Source organism: Gallus gallus, mitochondrion (genome assembly GCF_016699485.2).
Source record: "Gallus gallus isolate bGalGal1 mitochondrion, complete sequence, whole genome shotgun sequence".
NCBI classification, from domain to species: Eukaryota; Metazoa; Chordata; class Aves; order Galliformes; family Phasianidae; genus Gallus; species Gallus gallus.
The window spans coordinates 1-16,033 of record NC_053523.1 but is presented as its reverse complement, the minus strand read 5'-3'; the positions used below and the strand labels follow the sequence as shown (position 1 = coordinate 16,033).

The window sequence follows — 16,033 nt, the reverse complement described above, 5'->3', positions numbered from 1 at the left end:
AATGGGCCTGAGACTGGTCATGAAGTACATTACAGGCAGGGGTTGCTGATCTCTCGTGAGGTGGACGATCAATAAATCCATCTGATACGGCGAGCATAACCAAATGGGTTAGAACATGGTAGTTAAATGTATGTCCTGTAACCATTCATAGTTAGGTGACTTGTTGGGGGGAGAACATGAGAGTGAGATTTATGTCCTGTAACCATTCATAGTTAGGTGGCTTGATAGTGGTTTGGAACTGCCTATGGGGAGGGTAAATGAGTATGTCCTGGATCATGCATAGAATGGACATTGGGAGAAATGTGGAATATAGGTTAATGCCCGTATACATATAATGGGTTTAGTACATATATAGTATATATTACCGGTACCATAATATATGTGGTATATAAATGTATGCACGATTATGCATAGTATACCCCCCCTGGGGGGGAAAGGGGGGGTACACTTAGTAGGGGAGTTAGGTTAAAAAATAAAATTGTTCCCGTAGTTGAGAACAACAATGGCTTTTCAAGCCGTAGTCCTTGGGGTCTAACCAAGCGGGAATAATATGACTTATTTTGTGATTTTTCTTGGGATTTGTTTTATGCTGGGGGTTTTAGCTGTGGCGTCTAATCCTTCGCCGTATTATGGGGTGGTGGGGTTGGTGGTAGCGTCTGTGATAGGATGTGGGTGGTTAGTGAGTTTGGGTGTTTCTTTTGTTTCCTTGGCGTTATTTTTGGTGTATTTAGGGGGGATGTTGGTGGTTTTTGTTTATTCTGTGTCATTAGCTGCGGATCCTTATCCTGAGGCTTGGGGGGATTGGCGGGTGGTGGGGTATGGGCTAGGTTTTGTCTTGGTGGTTTGAATGGGGGTGGTTCTGGGAGGGCTCGTTGATTTTTGAAAGGTGGGGGTAGTTACTGTTGATGGCGGGGGTGTGTCTTTTGCTCGGTTGGATTTTAGTGGAGTTGCGGTGTTTTATTCATGTGGGGTTGGGTTGTTTTTGGTGGCTGGGTGAGGTTTATTGTTAGCTTTGTTTGTTGTACTAGAGCTTGTGCGTGGGTTGTCTCGGGGGGCAATTCGGGCGGTTTAAGGGTTTCAGAGAGTAGTTTATTTGAAAATACCAGCTTTGGGAGCTGGAGATGGAGGTTTGAGTCCTCCTTTTCTGATACTCTAAGAAGGGTGGAGTCTTCAGTTTTTGGTTTACAAGACCAATGTTTTTCATAAACTATTAGAGTATTTTAGTAGTTGAGTATTTTGTTTTCTAGTGTTCCGATTGTGGGGAAGAGGATAAGTAGGATGGTGAAGTAAGAGAGGGATGCTATTTGGCCAATGATGATGAAGGGGTGTTCTACTGGTTGGCTTCCGATTCAGGTTAGGATAAGAAGGTTGGCTACTAGAAGTCAGAATAGGGTTTGGGAGAGTGGTCGGAAGGTTATTGTTCGTTGTTTAGATTTGTGGAGGAAGGGGATTAGGAAGAGGATGAGGACTGAGGCTGCTAGGGCTAGTACACCTCCAAGTTTGTTGGGGATGGAGCGTAGGATGGCATAGGCGAATAGAAAATATCATTCTGGTTTGATATGTGGGGGGGTTACTAGTGGGTTTGCTGGGGTGAAGTTTTCTGGGTCTCCTAGGAGGTTGGGGGAGAATAGGGCTAGTGTTAGGAATGGGGTGAGTATGAGAGTTAAGCCCAGAATGTCTTTGAAGGAGTAGTATGGGTGAAATGGAATTTTGTCAGAGTCGGATGAGATGCCTAGGGGGTTGTTTGAGCCTGATTCGTGTAGGAAGGTGAGGTGGATGATAGTAATACCTGCGATTGTAAAGGGGAGGAGGAAGTGTAAGGCGAAGAATCGGGTAAGGGTTGGGTTGTCGACTGAAAATCCCCCTCAGGCTCACTCTACTAGGGTGTGTCCAATGTAGGGAATTGCTGAGAATAGGTTTGTGATAACGGTGGCCCCTCAGAATGATATTTGGCCCCATGGGAGAACATAGCCCACAAAGGCGGTGGCTATGAGTGTGAGGAGGAGGATTACTCCTGTGTTTCAGGTTTCCTTGTAGAGGTAGGAGCCGTAGTATAGGCCTCGTCCGATGTGAAGGAAGATACAGATGAAGAAGAATGAGGCGCCGTTTGCGTGGAGATTCCGGATGAGTCAGCCGTATTGTACGTTCCGGCAAGTGTGGGCTACGGAGGAGAAGGCTAGGGATGTGTCTGCTGTGTAGTGCATGGCTAGTAGTAGGCCGGTGAGGATTTGGGTCATGAGGCAGACTGCTAATAGGGAGCCGAAATTTCATCAAGCAGAGATGTTGGATGGGGCTGGGAGGTCGATTAGGGAGTTGTTAATTATTTTTAGTAGGGGGTGGGATTTTCGAATGTTGGGTGCCATTAGTTTATTTTTGGATAAGTAGGATCGTTGTAAGGATTGTGAGGGCGAAAGAACCCAGGTAAGATTTAATTAGGCCTGTGTGGAGTGTGGTTGAGATTTTGGTTATGGTGAGATGAAGGTTGGCAAGGCCTTCGGGGCCTATTTTTTTGTACCATGCTATGTCGATTAAGTGGGATGCAATTTTTTGTCCGGTATGTAGGAGGATTGAGGGGCTAATTCGGTGAGTTAGGGGGTTAAAGTAGCCTAGGGAGGAGGAGAAGTTTATGAGGGGATTGTGTTTTGGGGGAGTGAGGGAGTATGATAGGCTTGAGAGTTCTAGGGCTAGGATAATTCCTAGGGTTGTAACAATGATGGCAGCAGTTTTTGTGATGGTGGGTATAGTTATTGGAGGGGTTTTAGGGGGGAGGATTAGGGATGAGATTAATAGGCCTGCTATAATGCTGCCAAGGGCTAGTCGTATGATTGGGAGAATGGCTGGGGGGGTGTTTTCGTTAATGGGGGTGATTGCTGGGGTTCGTGTGTGTCCTGTTTGGACTAGTAAGGTTATGCGGAGGCTGTAGGTTGCAGTGAAAGATGTGGCAAGTAGTGTAAGTGAGAGGGCTCAGGTATTGATGTATGAGGTGTTTAGGTTTTCGATGATCAGGTCTTTTGAGTAGAAGCCTGCTAGGAATGGAGTTCCTATTAGAGCAAGGTTGCCAATGGTTAGGCAGGAGGTGGTTATTGGGAGGGTTTTTTGTAGACATCCTATTTTGCGGATGTCTTGTTCTCCATTGAGGCTGTGGATAATTAGGCCGGAGCATAGGAATAATATAGCTTTAAAGAAGGCATGGGTTGAGATGTGGAGGAAGGCTAGTTGGGGGAGGTCTAGGCCAATTGTGACTATTATGAGGCCTAGTTGGCTTGAAGTGGAGAAGGCAATGATTTTTTTGATGTCGTTTTGAGTGAGAGCGCATGTTGCGGCAAAGAGTGTTGATAGAGCACCTAAGCATAGGCACGTTGTCAGGGCTGTTTTATTGGATGACAGGAAGGGGTGGGTGCGGATGAGTAAAAAAATTCCAGCAACTACTATTGTGCTGGAATGGAGTAGGGCGGAGACAGGGGTTGGGCCTTCTATTGCTGCTGGAAGTCATGGGTGAAGGCCAAATTGAGCGGATTTTCCTGTGGCGGCTAGGATTAGGCCAAGGAGGGGGAGGGTGGGTGTTTGGTTTGGGTGGGTGATTTGTTGAATTTCTCAGGTGTTTAGGGAAGAGGCTAGTCATGCTATGCTTAGGATGAGGCCAATGTCTCCGATTCGGTTGTAGATTATTGCCTGTAGTGCAGCTGTGTTGGCTTCAGCTCGTCCTTGTCATCATCCAATGAGAAGGAATGACATGATTCCTACTCCTTCTCATCCTACAAATAGGAGGAATATGTTATTTGCGATGGTTAGTGTTAATATGGCGATGAGGAAGGTGAGTAGGTAGGTAAAGAATTTTGTAATAAATGGTTCGGATGCTATGTATCATGTTGCGAACTCTAAGATGGATCAGGTTACAAATAGTGCAATGGGGAAGAATATTATGGAGTATATGTCTATTTTTAGGGAGATGGGGATCTTGAAGTTGGGGATAAATTGTCATTCTCAGTGGGTGGCAATGCTTTCTGCCCCTGAGTGGATGAAGATTGTTGTTGGGATTAGGCTGATTAGGAAGGCGGTTTTAATGGTTTTGGTGATGGATATGGGGGAGTTTTTTAGATTTAGGAGGGGGGGAAGGATAATAGGGGTAAGGAGGGTGAGTAGTGTTAATGTTGTGAGGGTGTTAAGGAGCAGTGGAGTCTCCATTACTTTTACTTGGATTTGCACCAAGATAGGTGGTTCCTAAGACCAACGGATTGCTCTTATCCTTTAAAAGTTAAGGGGACTGAGGTTTAAAGCTCAGATGCAGGAATTAGCAGTTCTTGTTGGCTTGGGCCTCCCCTCGGCGAACAAGGAGGGTTAAACTCCTATTTTTAGAATCACAATCTAATGTTTGGGTTAAACTATGTTTGCATAGAGGGGTTCCTGAGATTAGTTCTGGTTTGAGGATGAGTGTTAGTATGGGGATGATGTGGAGGGTTATGAGAAGATGTTCTCGAGTGTTTGAGTTGGGGGTTGTTGTGATGTGGGATGGAAGAGTGCCTCGTTGGGTTGAGAGTAGTATGTAGAGGGTGTAAGAGGCGGTTAGGAGTGTTGCAGTGCCGGTTAAGATAATTGTGGGGGAGGATCAGTTGAAGAGGGCAACTATAATTGTTAGTTCTGCTATCAGGTTGGTGGTTGGGGGCAGGGCCATGTTGGTTAAGTTGGCTAGTAATCATCATACTGATATCAATGGTAGGAGGGGTTGGAGGCCTCGTGTCAGGATAAGAATGCGGCTGTGTGTCCGTTCGTAGTTTGTGTTTGCTAGGCAGAATAAAAGGGAAGAGGTTAGTCCATGGGAGATTATGAGGATTATTGCACCTGAGAATGATCATTGGGTTTGGATTATACTTGCAGCGATGACTAGGCCCATATGGCTTACGGATGAGTAGGCAATGAGGGATTTTAGGTCTGTTTGGCGTAAGCAGATAGAGCTAGTTATTAGGGCACCTCATAGGGCTAGGGTGAGGAAGGGGTAGTGTAAGAAGTTGGATACGGGCTCCATTAGGAGGGTGACTCGTATGATGCCATATCCGCCTAGTTTTAGTAGTAGAGCAGCAAGTAGTATGGAGCCTGCGATTGGTGCTTCTACATGGGCTTTAGGCAGTCATAGGTGTAGTCCGTATAGGGGTGCTTTGACTATAAAGGCTATTAGGAGAGCTAGGCTAGATAATAAGCTTGTTCAGGAGGCAGGTAGGTTGGGGTGGGTGAGTTTGATAATGGGTAGGTGGAGGGTTCCAGTATTTGTGTGAAGGTAGAGGATGGAGACTAGTAGGGGAAGAGAGCTAATTAGGGTATAGAATAGAAGGTAAATGCCTGCGCTAAGTCGTTCTGGTTGGTTTCCTCAGCGTGTGATTAAGATGAGGGTTGGGATTAGGGTTGCTTCGAATGAGATGTAGAATAGTATGAGTTCAGTTGCTGAGAAGGCTAGGATGATGAATGGTTGGATGATGATTAAGGTGGAGATGAATATTCGTTTTCGTTTGTGGGGTTCATGTTGTAGGTGGCCTTGGCTAGCTATAATTATGAGGGGGAGAAACCAGCAGGAGAGTACTAAGAGGGGAGTTGAGATTTGGTCTATGCCTGTTCAGAGGGTTAGGGTTTTTGTGGGGTAGTATGATGGGGTTAGTCAGTGTAGGCTGATCGAGGCGATTAGAAGGCTGTATATTGTGGTGTTAGTTCATATGGATTTTGCTGGGGATAAGAGGGCTGTGGGCAAGAGTATGATTGTTGGTAGGATGATCTTTAGCATTGTAGAAGGTTTAGGTTGTGTAGGTGGTCAGAGCCATGTGTTCGTGCAGAAGCTACTAGTATGGCTAGGCCTGTGCCAGCTTCGCATGCTGAGAAGGCTAGTATTAGGATAGGTACAAGGGCGAATGATGGGGTTTGGTTTTCTACTGGTCAGATTGAGAGGGGGATGAATATGGATAGTATTATGCTCTCTAGGCATAGTAGGGCAGAGATGAGGTGTGTTCGGTGGAATGCTAGTCCTAGGCTGCTGAATGTGAATGCAGAATAGAAGCTGAAGTGTAGGGGAGACATAAGAAAGTTATAGGTGGGTCTATAATTTGCTGGGTCGAAACCAGCTGTCTTAGTTAGACTAACTTTCTGTTATTCTGCTCATTCTAAGCCGCCCTGAGTTCATTCGTAGATGAGACCAAATGTGAGGAGGGCGATGATAGTGGTGGCTCAAGTAAGGGTTATTATAGGGTGTGCAAGTTGGATGGCTCATGGAAGGGGAAGAAGCAGGGCGATTTCTAGGTCGAATAAAAGGAATAGGATGGCTACTGAGGAAGAATCGGATTGAGAATGGGAGTCGGGCTGATCCTAGTGGGTCAAATCCGCATTCGTACGGTGACAGTTTTTCTGTGTCTGGGGCTATTTGGGCTAGTCAAAAGTTTATAGTAGTTAGTGCAGCGCTTAGTAGAAAGGATAGTGAGAGTATAAATGTAAGTGTGTTCATTGCTCTTCTCTGGGTTGATACCAGATTTTAAAGATTGGAAGTCAGTTGTAATGAGTATACTAGAAGAGCAAGATCCTCATCAGTATATGGATATGTAGAGGAAGAGTCAGATGATGTCTACGAAGTGTCAGTATCAGGCTGCTGCTTCAAATCCGAAGTGGTGGTTTGGTGTGAAGTGGAATTTGATTAGTCGTAGGAGGCAAACTGTTAAAAAGGATGATCCAATGATTACATGTAGTCCGTGGAACCCTGTAGCGACGAAGAAGGTGGAGCCGTAGACGCTGTCAGCGATTGAGAAGGAGGCTTCATGGTACTCTATTGCTTGTAGGGCTGTGAAATAGAATCCTAGGAGGATTGTGAGAGTTAGTGCGTGGATGGCTTGTTTTCGGTTTCCTTCTGTGATGCTGTGGTGAGCCCATGTAACGGTGACTCCTGAGGCTAGGAGGATTGCTGTATTTAGTAGGGGTACTTCAAGGGGGTTTAGGGGTTTGACTCCTGTTGGGGGCCATTGGCCCCCCAGTTCTGGTGTTGGGGCTAGGCTTGAGTGGAAGAAGGCTCAGAAGAATCCTAGGAAGAAGAAGGCCTCTGATGTAATGAAAAGGATTATTCCGTATCGTAGGCCCTTTTGGACAGTTGGGGTGTGGTGGCCCTGGAAGGTGCTTTCTCGGACTACGTCTCGTCATCATTGCAGCATGACTAGAAGTATAGAGAGGAGGCCTATTGTCAGTAGGGTGGTCGAGCTGTAGTGGAACCATATGATTAGGCCAGAGGTGGTTAGTAGTGCTGCGGCTGCGCCGAAGATTGGTCATGGGCTTGGGTCAACTATGTGGTAGGAGTGTGCTTGGTGTGCCATTAAATATTTTCTTGTAAGTAGAGGCTTAGGAGGAGGACGAAGACGTAGGCTTGGATTATTGCTACTGCCACTTCTAGGATGGTTAGTAGGAATAGGATGAGTGCCGTTAGGGCGGAGATTGATGGCATTATTGGTAGTAGGGCGATTGTGGCTGTAGAGATAAGTTGGATAAGTAGGTGACCAGCTGTGAGGTTTGCTGTTAGGCGTACTCCTAGGGCTAATGGCCGAATAAGTAGGCTGGTTGTTTCGATTATGATTAGGGCTGGAATCAGTGGGGTGGGGGTGCCTTCAGGGAGTAGGTGTCCTAAGGAGGCGGAGGGTTGGTTTCGCAGGCCTGTTAGTAAGGTGGCTAGTCATAGTGGCAGGGCTAAGGCCATGTTTATTGATAGTTGGGTAGTTGGGGTGAAGGTGTAGGGGAGGAGGCCTAGGAGGTTAATGGAGAGGAGTATTAGGATAAGTGAGGTGAGTAGGAGGGCTCATTTGTGACCTGCCTTGTTTAGGGGGGTTATTAGTTGTTTTGTGATTAGGTGGGTGAATCAGAGTTGGATGGTGGAGAGGCGGTTGTTGATCCATCGGTTTCCTGGTGATGGAAGTAGGAGGGCTGGAAGAAGGAGTGATGGGAGGATTAGAGGGATTCCTAGTAGGCAGGGGCTTGAGAATTGGTCGAAGAAGCTTAGGTTCATGGTCAGGTTCAGGGGGTGGGTTTAGTTGTTGTAATTTTGTTTGCAGGGTTGTTTGTTAGAGTGAATGAAAGAAGTTTGGGTTGGATAAGCAGAGAGAAGGTGAATCAAGTTAGGAGTATGATGGAGAATCATGGGTTTGGGTTTAATTGGGGCATGTCATTAAGGGGGAGGGTGTCCCCTCTCTCTAGCTTAAAAGGCTAGTGCTGGTGCATAGCTTCTTAATGGTTAAGATGACAGTAGTGAGGATCAGGCTTCAAAGTGTTTTAGGGGGGTAGACTCTACTACAATGGGTATGTAGCTGTGGTTAGCTCCGCAGATTTCTGAGCATTGTCCGTAAAACACTCCTGGTCGAGTGGTGATGAAGGAGGTTTGATTTAGTCGTCCAGGGATTGCGTCTGTTTTTACCCCGAGGGCGGGTACGGCTCATGAGTGGAGGACGTCATCAGCGGTGATGATTACTCGAATGGGGGATTCTATGGGGATTACAATGCGATGGTCGACTTCTAGTAGGCGGAAGTGGCCTAGGGGGAGGTCTGTTGTTGGGGTTATGTAGGAGTCAAATGAGAGGTCCTTGAAGTCTGTGTATTCATAGGTTCAGTATCATTGGTGTCCGATGGCTTTTAGGGTGAGATCAGGTTCGTCGATTTCGTCTATTATGTAGAGGATTTGGAGGGAGGGGAGGGCAAGCAGGACTAGGACAATAGCGGGTAGGATGGTTCAGATTAGTTCAACTTCTTGGGCATCTACGGTGTTTGATGATAGTTTTTCTATAAGTATAAGAGTTAGAAGGTAGAGTACTAAGCTGCAAATTGCTAGTGCGACTATCAGGGCGTGGTCGTGGAATTCAACGAGCTCTTCTATGATGGGGGATGAGGCGTCTTGAAAGCCTAGTTGGGAGTGGTTGGCCATATGAGATGTACAGGGTTTGCACCTGTGATTTAGTCTTGACAGGTCTATGTAATTGGTTTACTAACGTCTCATAAGAAAGAAGCATTAAGTGGTTTGATGCGGTTGGCTTGAAACCAACATGTGAGGGTTCGATTCCTTCCTTTCTTGCACTTGTACAAAGGCTGGTTCTTCGAAGGTGTGGTATGGGGGTGGGCAGCCATGAATTCATTCGATATTAGTGGCAGTTAATTCGGGTTGGAGCACTTTTCGTTTTGCTGAGAAGGCTTCTCAGACGATGAATATGAGTATGATTACGGCTGTTATTGAAATTAAGGAGCCGATTGAGGATAGTGTGTTTCATAGTGTGTAGGCGTCTGGGTAATCTGAGTATCGTCGGGGTATTCCAGCTAGGCCCAGGAAATGTTGGGGGAAAAAGGTTAGGTTAACTCCGGTAAATATTACTCCGAAATGTGCCTTGGTTCATGATGGGTGTAGGGTAAAGCCTGTGAAGAGGGGAAATCAGTGGGTAAATCCTGCTAGAATGGCAAAAACTGCCCCCATTGAGAGGACATAGTGGAAGTGGGCGACTACATAGTAGGTGTCATGAAGGGCAATATCTAGTGATGAGTTAGCAAGGACGATTCCCGTTAGGCCTCCGATAGTGAAGAGGAAGATGAATCCTAGGGCTCATAGCATAGGGGGGTCTCATTTAATTGTTCCTCCGTGCAGGGTTGCTAGTCAGCTGAAGACTTTAATACCAGTTGGGATGGCGATGATTATTGTGGCTGATGTAAAGTAGGCTCGGGTGTCTACGTCCATTCCGACTGTGAATATATGGTGGGCTCATACAATGAAGCCAAGGAATCCGATTGACAGTATGGCTCAGACTATTCCTATGTATCCGAATGGTTCTTTTTTTCCTGCATAGTATGCTACTACGTGGGAAATTATTCCGAAACCTGGGAGGATGAGGATGTAAACTTCGGGGTGACCGAAGAATCAGAATAGGTGTTGGTATAGGATTGGGTCTCCTCCTCCAGCTGGGTCGAAGAATGTGGTGTTAAGGTTGCGGTCGGTAAGTAGTATGGTAATCCCAGCTGCTAGGACGGGTAAGGAGAGGAGTAGTAGGATGGCAGTAATGAGGACGGATCATACGAATAGGGGTGTTTGGTATTGTGACAGTGCGGGGGGTTTTATGTTGATGATGGTAGTGATAAAGTTGATGGCTCCTAGAATGGAGGAAACACCTGCTAAGTGTAATGAAAAGATGGCTAGGTCTACTGATGCGCCAGCGTGGGCTAGGTTGCCGGCTAAAGGGGGGTAAACTGTCCATCCTGTGCCGGCCCCAGCTTCTACGGTAGATGAGGCTAGTAGGAGAAGGAAGGAGGGAGGGAGGAGTCAGAAGCTTATGTTATTTATGCGGGGGAATGCTATGTCTGGGGCACCGATTATAAGTGGGACTAGTCAGTTTCCGAAGCCACCGATCATGATGGGTATAACTATAAAGAAGATTATGACGAAAGCATGGGCTGTGACGATTACATTGTAAATTTGATCGTCTCCTAAGAGAGTTCCGGGCTGTCCTAGTTCTGCGCGAATTAGAAGGCTAAGTGCTGTGCCGGCTATGCCCGCCCATGTGCCGAAAATTAGGTAAAGAGTGCCAATGTCTTTGTGGTTGGTTGAGAATAATCATCGGTTGATGAAGGTCACAGGTAAGATGGCTGAGTGTTGAAGCGTTAGGCTGTAGTCCTTTTTACAGAGGTTCAATTCCTCTTCTTATCGACTCTGTAGTGAAGTTCATAATGAGTTGCAAACTCGTTGATGTACACTAAAGTGTGCCGGGGTCTGTAGGCAGAAGCCAATTGGTGTTGGCATTTAGCTGTTAACTAAAATTGTATGGGATCGAAGCCCATCTGTCTAGGTAGAGGCCTTAGCTTAATTAAAGCGTCTGATTTGCATTCAGGAGATACAGGTTAATGTCCTGTTGGTCTTAGTTGGGCAGAAACTAAGAGAGTTTAACTCTTATTTAAGGCTTTGAAGGCCTTTGGTTTGGTGACAGTTAATCCTAAGTTTCTATAGTATGGTAATAATTAGGGGGGAAAGGGGCAATAGGGTGGTTGATAGCGCAGTTAGAATGGCGGTGGGGGTGTTTAGGGTTTTGTTAGTTCGTCAGAGTTTTATGTGGTTTGATGAGTTGGGGGGGAGTGTGATTGTTGAGTGGTATGCAAGTCGGAGGTAGAAGAATAGGCTTAGGAGTGATAGTATTGTGATGATTGTGGCTATTGGGGTTATTTCTTGTTTGGTTAGTTCTTGGATAATGAGTCATTTTGGCATGAAGCCGGTTAATGGTGGGAGGCCAGCTAGGGAGAGGAGGGTTAGTATTACAGTTGCATTTAGTATTGGGGTTTTAGTTCATGAGATGAGTATTGTTGACAGTTTTAGGACTTTGATTTGGGCTAGGGATAGGAATACAGTTGAGGTCATAATTGTGTAGAGGATGAAGGTGAGAATAGTGAGTTGTGGGTTATAGGAGATAATTATAATTATTCATCCTAAATGGGAGATGGATGAGAAGGCTAGGATTTTTCGTGTTTGTGTTTGGTTTAGGCCCATTCAGCCTCCGATTAGGGTGGAGGAGATTGCTAGGAGGGTGAGTAAGGTGGTATTAAGAGACTGTGATGTTAGGAGGAGGAGTGTGATTGGGGGGAGTTTTATTAGGGTGGAGAGTAGTAGGGCAGTGATTAGGGAGGAGCCTTGGAGTACTTCTGGGAATCAGAAGTGGAATGGGACTAGTCCTAATTTGATTGCGATTGCTATTGTTAATATTAGGCATGATGTCGGGTGGTTTAGTTGTGTAATGTCTCATTGTCCGGTGGATCAGGCGTTGGTTATGCTCGAGAAGAGGATTAGGGCTGATGCAGTTGATTGGGTGAGGAAATATTTGATAGTGGCTTCAATCGCTCGGGGGTGGTGTGACTTGGAGATGAGGGGGATGATGGCTAAGGTGTTGATCTCTAAGCCTGTTCAGGCTAAGATTCAATGGTTGCTGGAGATTGTGATGCTGGTTCCCATGATGAGGCTTACTGTGCAGATTAGTTTTGCATGGGGGTTCATTAGTAGGGGAAGGGGTTAAACCATCATTTTCGGGGTATGGGCCCGATAGCTTAGTTAGCTGACCTTACTAGAAAATAATATAGAGGGAGTATGAAGAGTTTTGATCTCTTCTGTGTAGGTTCGATTCCTACTTTTCTAGGATTAAGGAAGTGAGAGGGTTGTTATACCTCTATGTTCACTTTATCATAGTGATCCTTTTTGTTCAGGCACGCTTCCTTAGATTGGGGGGAGGCCGGCGTAGCTGATTGGTATGCTGGTATGTCAGAGGCATAAGGCTAGGGTTAGGGGGAGGAAGTTTTTTCATAGAAGATGTATTAGTTGGTCATAGCGGAACCGTGGATATGAGGCCCGGATTCATAGAAATGAGGATGAAAGGAGGAGGGTTTTTGTAGCGAGTGCAATGGGAAATAATTCTGGTGGGAGATTTAGGAAGCTTGGGTTCAGGAATAGGACGGTGGTTAGTGTGTTTATTAGTATAATGTTGGCGTATTCGGCTAAGAAGAATATGGCGAATGGTCCGGCGGCATATTCTACATTAAATCCTGAGACTAGCTCTGACTCTCCTTCTGTTAGGTCAAATGGGGCGCGGTTGGTTTCAGCAAGGGTAGAGATGTATCATATTATTGCGAGGGGTCATGCGGAAAAAATGAGGTAGATGGGCTCTTGGGTGATGGCCAGGGTGCTTAAGGTGTAATTGCCGCTCAGTATGATTGTGGATAACAGGATGATGGCTAGGGTGACTTCGTATGAGATTGTTTGTGCGACGGCTCGAAGGGCTCCGATTAGGGCATACTTGGAGTTTGATGCTCATCCGGATCAGAGTAGAGAGTAGACAGTTAGGCTTGATATGGCTAGGAGAAATAGTAGTCCTAGGTTGAGGTCTGCAAGGGGGAATGGTAGTGGGAGGGGGACTCAAATAGTCAGGGCTAGGAGTAGTGCTAGGATTGGAGTAATAATGAAGAGGAAGGGGGAGGAGGTAGATGGTCGGATTGGCTCTTTAATGAATAGTTTTACCCCGTCTGCAACGGGTTGGAGTAGACCAAAAGGGCCCACAATGTTTGGGCCCTTTCGGGCCTGCATGTAGCTTAGGATTTTTCGTTCTACAAGTGTTAAGAAGGCCACGGCGATTAGGATGGGGAGAATATAGGATAAGGTTATGATTAGAAGGTTTGTTAGGGTGGGCAGGGTCATGTCCGGGGTAGCTAGGGAGAGGATTTGAACCTCTGGATAAAGGGCTTAAGCCTTTTGCATTTGCCGAGCTCTGCCACGCTAGCTGGATCCTTTTCTAGGAGTTGGGTGTGGGGGAGGGGTTCTTGGCAGTTGAGTTGTATTCATTGCTTAGAAGGTTGGGGTGTGCTCAGTGGTATTGACCCCACTTCTCCGGTCCTTTCGTACTAGGAGGAGTGTGTCCATAGATAGAAACCGACCTGGATTGCTCCGGTCTGAACTCAGATCACGTAGGACTGTTAATCGTTGAACAAACGAACCCTTAATAGCGGTTGCACCATTAGGTTGTCCTGATCCAACATCGAGGTCGTAAACCTCCTTGTCGATATGGGCTCTTGGAGGAGATTGCGCTGTTATCCCTGGGGTAGCTTGGTCCATTGCTCAATTATATTGGGTCTGGTTACTGTTGGTACTTTGAGGAGTTGGTCTTAGTGAAGAGTTGTGGTCTGTGGGTTTGGAGGATTTTTTTTTCTCCAAGGTCGCCCCAACCGAAAAATGTCGACCAGGGGTTTATGTGTGGGTGGACCCAGTGGGGCTGTGTAAGGTTGTAAGGTGGTCGTGATTTTAAAGTTCCACAGGGTCTTCTCGTCTTATGTTCACATTCTCGTTTTTGCACGGGAATACTAATTTCATAGATTACCTACAGGAGACAGTTAAGACCTCGTTTAGCCATTCATACAAGTCTCAATTTACGGGACAATTGATTGCGCTACCTTCGCACGGTTAGGATACCGCGGCCGTTGAACTTTGGGGGTCACTGGGCAGGCATCACCTTCAATACTTGTTGTTAGCTGAAGGCTATGTTTTTGGGAAACAGTCGGGTCTTTGGTTTGCCGAGTTCCTTCTGTAGGTTTTAATCATCCTGTGGGCGCTCCTGGGTTGGCTTAACAGATTGAGGAATACGTATTGCTTGTTAGTGTGGGGGTATAAGTTGAGTTCTGTTAATAATGTATTAATGTAAGTTTACGCCGTAGGAGGATAGGTTCCAGATTACTCATTTTAGCATTGATTCTTCTATTGTCATAGGTTAACCTGCTTTGGTTGAGGGAGTCAAATAGGGTTTTAGATTTTTTAATGAGGGAGCTTTGACGCACTCTTTTGTTGGTGGCTGCTTGAAGGCCCACAGTGCGGGGGGGGGTGATTATTATCCGCTGGAGGAGGTTGTGTTCTTTTTCGATGGAGCTGTACCCCCATCGAATTGCTCTTAACCCCAACGTTCTCAAGGTTGACAAAGGTGGGTGTCTTTAGGGGGTGGGTTAAGGGGGAACTTAGATTCGTTTGACAGGTAACCAGCTATCACCCAGCTCGGTAGGCTTTTCACCTCTACTGGCAAGTCATCCCACTCTTTTGCAACAGAGACGGGTTCGCTCAAATTTTAGCTGCTCGCAAGTAGCTCGCTTGGGTTTCGGGAAGGCAAACTTTAGCTCACTTTGCTTGGTTGTTCTTGCTAAATCATGATGCAAAAGGTACAAGGGTTGGTCTTTGCTGTTTTTTGCTTATGGTTTTCATTGCTATTTCATCTTTCCCTTGCGGTACAGTTAGCCTCTATTGCGCCGGGGTAGTCTTTTCTATCGCCTATACTGGGACAATTTATAATGTTTTGGTTAAGAGGGGGAGGTAAGTTTTTTATGTTAAGGGTACGAGTTTGTCGGGCTAGAGGGGGGGCAAGTCAAGGCGACCTTGTCTGTTGAGGGTATCTTTCAGGTGTAAGCTGAATGCTTTGAAGTTATAGCTACGCCTTGGTAGTCTAAGTGCACCTTCCGGTACACTTACCTTGTTACGACTTGCCTCGTCTTTAGCCGGGAGGGGAAGTATATATTTATTGATGTTGATGGCTTGTGAAGAGGGTGACGGGCGGTATGTACGTGCCTCAGAGCCGTCTTAAAGTGAGCTTAGGGGGTATGATCTCACTTTACTGCTAAATCCTCCTTCTAAGGGCGGGTTTCACATCCTTTTTCGTTTGTTCTATGTTAGAAAATGTAGCCCATTTCTCCCACCCCATAGGCTATACCTTGACCTGTCTTATTAGCGAGGGGCTATTGAGCTCACTGTTGTTCTTTCATTAGAGGTGGGCTGGCGACGGCGGTATGTAGGCTGTGCTGGCAAGGGGTGGTTGGGTGAATCGTGGATTATCGATTATAGAACAGGCTCCTCTAGGTGGGTTTGGGGCACCGCCAAGTCCTTAGAGTTTTAAGCGTTTGTGCTCGTAGTTCTCAGGCGGATACATGTGTGATGGGAGGTATCTAGATTTAGGGCTAGGCATAGTGGGGTATCTAATCCCAGTTTGGGTCCTAGCTTTCGTGGGTTAAAATTAATCGTTGAGGCTAAGATGGATTTGGGTTGGGTTTAGGTGGATCTTAGGCTTATGACAGCTTGGTTGCATTTTAATCTTAGCTGGTGCAGATAACATGTGGCCACTCTTTACGCCGGGTAGCTATTGATTTGGGTTTCTTGTATGACCGCGGTGGCTGGCACAAGATTTACCAACCCTGGGTTGCTATGGCTAAGTCAAGTTTACACTTATTGCTTAAGGTTAATTACTGCTGAGTACCCGTGGGGGTGTGGCTTAAGCAAGGCGTCTTGGGCTACTGCTGAGTGTGCCTGATACCTGCTCCTTTTGCTTGGGAAGAAAGGTTTGGGGGCATTTTCACTGGGATGCGGATACTTGCATGTATATGTCTAGCAAAAACCAATAGAAAGGTTAGGACTAAGTCTTTTGCCCACAGGTATAGTAGGTACCATCTTGGCATCTTCAGTGCCATGCTTTGTGGGTTAAGCTATGGGGGC

General features: G+C 46.3%; 13 protein-coding genes and 24 non-coding genes across 37 annotated transcripts, besides 1 other annotated feature; 9 read left to right on the top strand and 28 right to left on the bottom strand. All coding sequences in view use genetic code 2, as the record gives it.

Moving 5' to 3' along the window:
• Positions 1-480: part of a D loop that runs on past the window's edge.
• J6367_mgt22 lies at positions 481-548 on the top strand. The gene has a single exon. It is a non-coding gene; the product is annotated as a tRNA-Glu (tRNA).
• A 2-nt stretch (positions 549-550) lies between these two features.
• Positions 551-1,072, top strand: ND6 (NADH dehydrogenase subunit 6). The gene has a single exon. The coding sequence runs from the start codon at positions 551-553 to the stop codon at positions 1,070-1,072; it is 522 nt and encodes a 173-aa protein (YP_010037852.1).
• Positions 1,073-1,078: 6 nt separating this feature from the next.
• On the top strand, positions 1,079-1,148 carry J6367_mgt21. The gene has a single exon. It is a non-coding gene; the product is annotated as a tRNA-Pro (tRNA).
• J6367_mgt20 lies at positions 1,149-1,217 on the bottom strand. Its single transcript has one exon. It is a non-coding gene; the product is annotated as a tRNA-Thr (tRNA).
• Positions 1,218-1,220: 3 nt separating this feature from the next.
• Positions 1,221-2,363, bottom strand: CYTB (cytochrome b). Its single transcript has one exon. It carries the CDS (start codon positions 2,361-2,363, stop codon positions 1,221-1,223), a length of 1,143 nt encoding a protein of 380 aa, YP_010037851.1.
• Positions 2,364-2,367: 4 nt separating this feature from the next.
• ND5 (NADH dehydrogenase subunit 5) lies at positions 2,368-4,185 on the bottom strand. Its single transcript has one exon. It carries the CDS (start codon positions 4,183-4,185, stop codon positions 2,368-2,370), a length of 1,818 nt encoding a protein of 605 aa, YP_010037850.1.
• J6367_mgt19 lies at positions 4,186-4,256 on the bottom strand. Its single transcript has one exon. It is a non-coding gene; the product is annotated as a tRNA-Leu (tRNA).
• A 1-nt stretch (position 4,257) lies between these two features.
• Positions 4,258-4,322, bottom strand: J6367_mgt18. The gene has a single exon. It is a non-coding gene; the product is annotated as a tRNA-Ser (tRNA).
• Position 4,323: 1 nt separating this feature from the next.
• J6367_mgt17 lies at positions 4,324-4,392 on the bottom strand. Its single transcript has one exon. It is a non-coding gene; the product is annotated as a tRNA-His (tRNA).
• ND4 (NADH dehydrogenase subunit 4) lies at positions 4,393-5,770 on the bottom strand. Its single transcript has one exon. A coding segment is annotated over exon 1 (1,378 nt).
• Positions 5,764-6,060, bottom strand: ND4L (NADH dehydrogenase subunit 4L). The gene has a single exon. The coding sequence runs from the start codon at positions 6,058-6,060 to the stop codon at positions 5,764-5,766; it is 297 nt and encodes a 98-aa protein (YP_010037848.1).
• On the bottom strand, positions 6,061-6,128 carry J6367_mgt16. The gene has a single exon. It is a non-coding gene; the product is annotated as a tRNA-Arg (tRNA).
• A 1-nt stretch (position 6,129) lies between these two features.
• On the bottom strand, positions 6,130-6,481 carry ND3 (NADH dehydrogenase subunit 3). The gene is given in 2 exon segments: positions 6,130-6,307; positions 6,309-6,481. 2 exon segments carry the CDS (start codon positions 6,479-6,481, stop codon positions 6,130-6,132), a joined length of 351 nt encoding a protein of 116 aa, YP_010037847.1.
• Positions 6,482-6,549, bottom strand: J6367_mgt15. The gene has a single exon. It is a non-coding gene; the product is annotated as a tRNA-Gly (tRNA).
• A 1-nt stretch (position 6,550) lies between these two features.
• COX3 (cytochrome c oxidase subunit III) lies at positions 6,551-7,334 on the bottom strand. The gene has a single exon. A coding segment is annotated over exon 1 (784 nt).
• ATP6 (ATP synthase F0 subunit 6) lies at positions 7,334-8,017 on the bottom strand. Its single transcript has one exon. The coding sequence runs from the start codon at positions 8,015-8,017 to the stop codon at positions 7,334-7,336; it is 684 nt and encodes a 227-aa protein (YP_010037845.1).
• On the bottom strand, positions 8,008-8,172 carry ATP8 (ATP synthase F0 subunit 8). The gene has a single exon. The coding sequence runs from the start codon at positions 8,170-8,172 to the stop codon at positions 8,008-8,010; it is 165 nt and encodes a 54-aa protein (YP_010037844.1).
• Position 8,173: 1 nt separating this feature from the next.
• J6367_mgt14 lies at positions 8,174-8,241 on the bottom strand. Its single transcript has one exon. It is a non-coding gene; the product is annotated as a tRNA-Lys (tRNA).
• Position 8,242: 1 nt separating this feature from the next.
• Positions 8,243-8,926, bottom strand: COX2 (cytochrome c oxidase subunit II). Its single transcript has one exon. The coding sequence runs from the start codon at positions 8,924-8,926 to the stop codon at positions 8,243-8,245; it is 684 nt and encodes a 227-aa protein (YP_010037843.1).
• A 1-nt stretch (position 8,927) lies between these two features.
• J6367_mgt13 lies at positions 8,928-8,996 on the bottom strand. The gene has a single exon. It is a non-coding gene; the product is annotated as a tRNA-Asp (tRNA).
• Positions 8,997-8,998: 2 nt separating this feature from the next.
• On the top strand, positions 8,999-9,073 carry J6367_mgt12. Its single transcript has one exon. It is a non-coding gene; the product is annotated as a tRNA-Ser (tRNA).
• On the bottom strand, positions 9,065-10,615 carry COX1 (cytochrome c oxidase subunit I). The gene has a single exon. It carries the CDS (start codon positions 10,613-10,615, stop codon positions 9,065-9,067), a length of 1,551 nt encoding a protein of 516 aa, YP_010037842.1.
• Position 10,616: 1 nt separating this feature from the next.
• Positions 10,617-10,687, top strand: J6367_mgt11. Its single transcript has one exon. It is a non-coding gene; the product is annotated as a tRNA-Tyr (tRNA).
• On the top strand, positions 10,687-10,752 carry J6367_mgt10. The gene has a single exon. It is a non-coding gene; the product is annotated as a tRNA-Cys (tRNA).
• A 1-nt stretch (position 10,753) lies between these two features.
• Positions 10,754-10,826, top strand: J6367_mgt09. The gene has a single exon. It is a non-coding gene; the product is annotated as a tRNA-Asn (tRNA).
• A 3-nt stretch (positions 10,827-10,829) lies between these two features.
• J6367_mgt08 lies at positions 10,830-10,898 on the top strand. Its single transcript has one exon. It is a non-coding gene; the product is annotated as a tRNA-Ala (tRNA).
• A 6-nt stretch (positions 10,899-10,904) lies between these two features.
• J6367_mgt07 lies at positions 10,905-10,980 on the bottom strand. Its single transcript has one exon. It is a non-coding gene; the product is annotated as a tRNA-Trp (tRNA).
• Positions 10,981-12,019, bottom strand: ND2 (NADH dehydrogenase subunit 2). The gene has a single exon. A coding segment is annotated over exon 1 (1,039 nt).
• Positions 12,020-12,088, bottom strand: J6367_mgt06. Its single transcript has one exon. It is a non-coding gene; the product is annotated as a tRNA-Met (tRNA).
• Positions 12,088-12,158, top strand: J6367_mgt05. Its single transcript has one exon. It is a non-coding gene; the product is annotated as a tRNA-Gln (tRNA).
• Positions 12,159-12,163: 5 nt separating this feature from the next.
• J6367_mgt04 lies at positions 12,164-12,235 on the bottom strand. Its single transcript has one exon. It is a non-coding gene; the product is annotated as a tRNA-Ile (tRNA).
• On the bottom strand, positions 12,236-13,210 carry ND1 (NADH dehydrogenase subunit 1). Its single transcript has one exon. The coding sequence runs from the start codon at positions 13,208-13,210 to the stop codon at positions 12,236-12,238; it is 975 nt and encodes a 324-aa protein (YP_010037840.1).
• Positions 13,211-13,219: 9 nt separating this feature from the next.
• On the bottom strand, positions 13,220-13,293 carry J6367_mgt03. Its single transcript has one exon. It is a non-coding gene; the product is annotated as a tRNA-Leu (tRNA).
• J6367_mgr01 lies at positions 13,294-14,915 on the bottom strand. The gene has a single exon. It is a non-coding gene; the product is annotated as a 16S ribosomal RNA (ribosomal RNA).
• Positions 14,916-14,988, bottom strand: J6367_mgt02. Its single transcript has one exon. It is a non-coding gene; the product is annotated as a tRNA-Val (tRNA).
• On the bottom strand, positions 14,989-15,964 carry J6367_mgr02. Its single transcript has one exon. It is a non-coding gene; the product is annotated as a 12S ribosomal RNA (ribosomal RNA).
• J6367_mgt01 lies at positions 15,965-16,033 on the bottom strand. The gene has a single exon. It is a non-coding gene; the product is annotated as a tRNA-Phe (tRNA).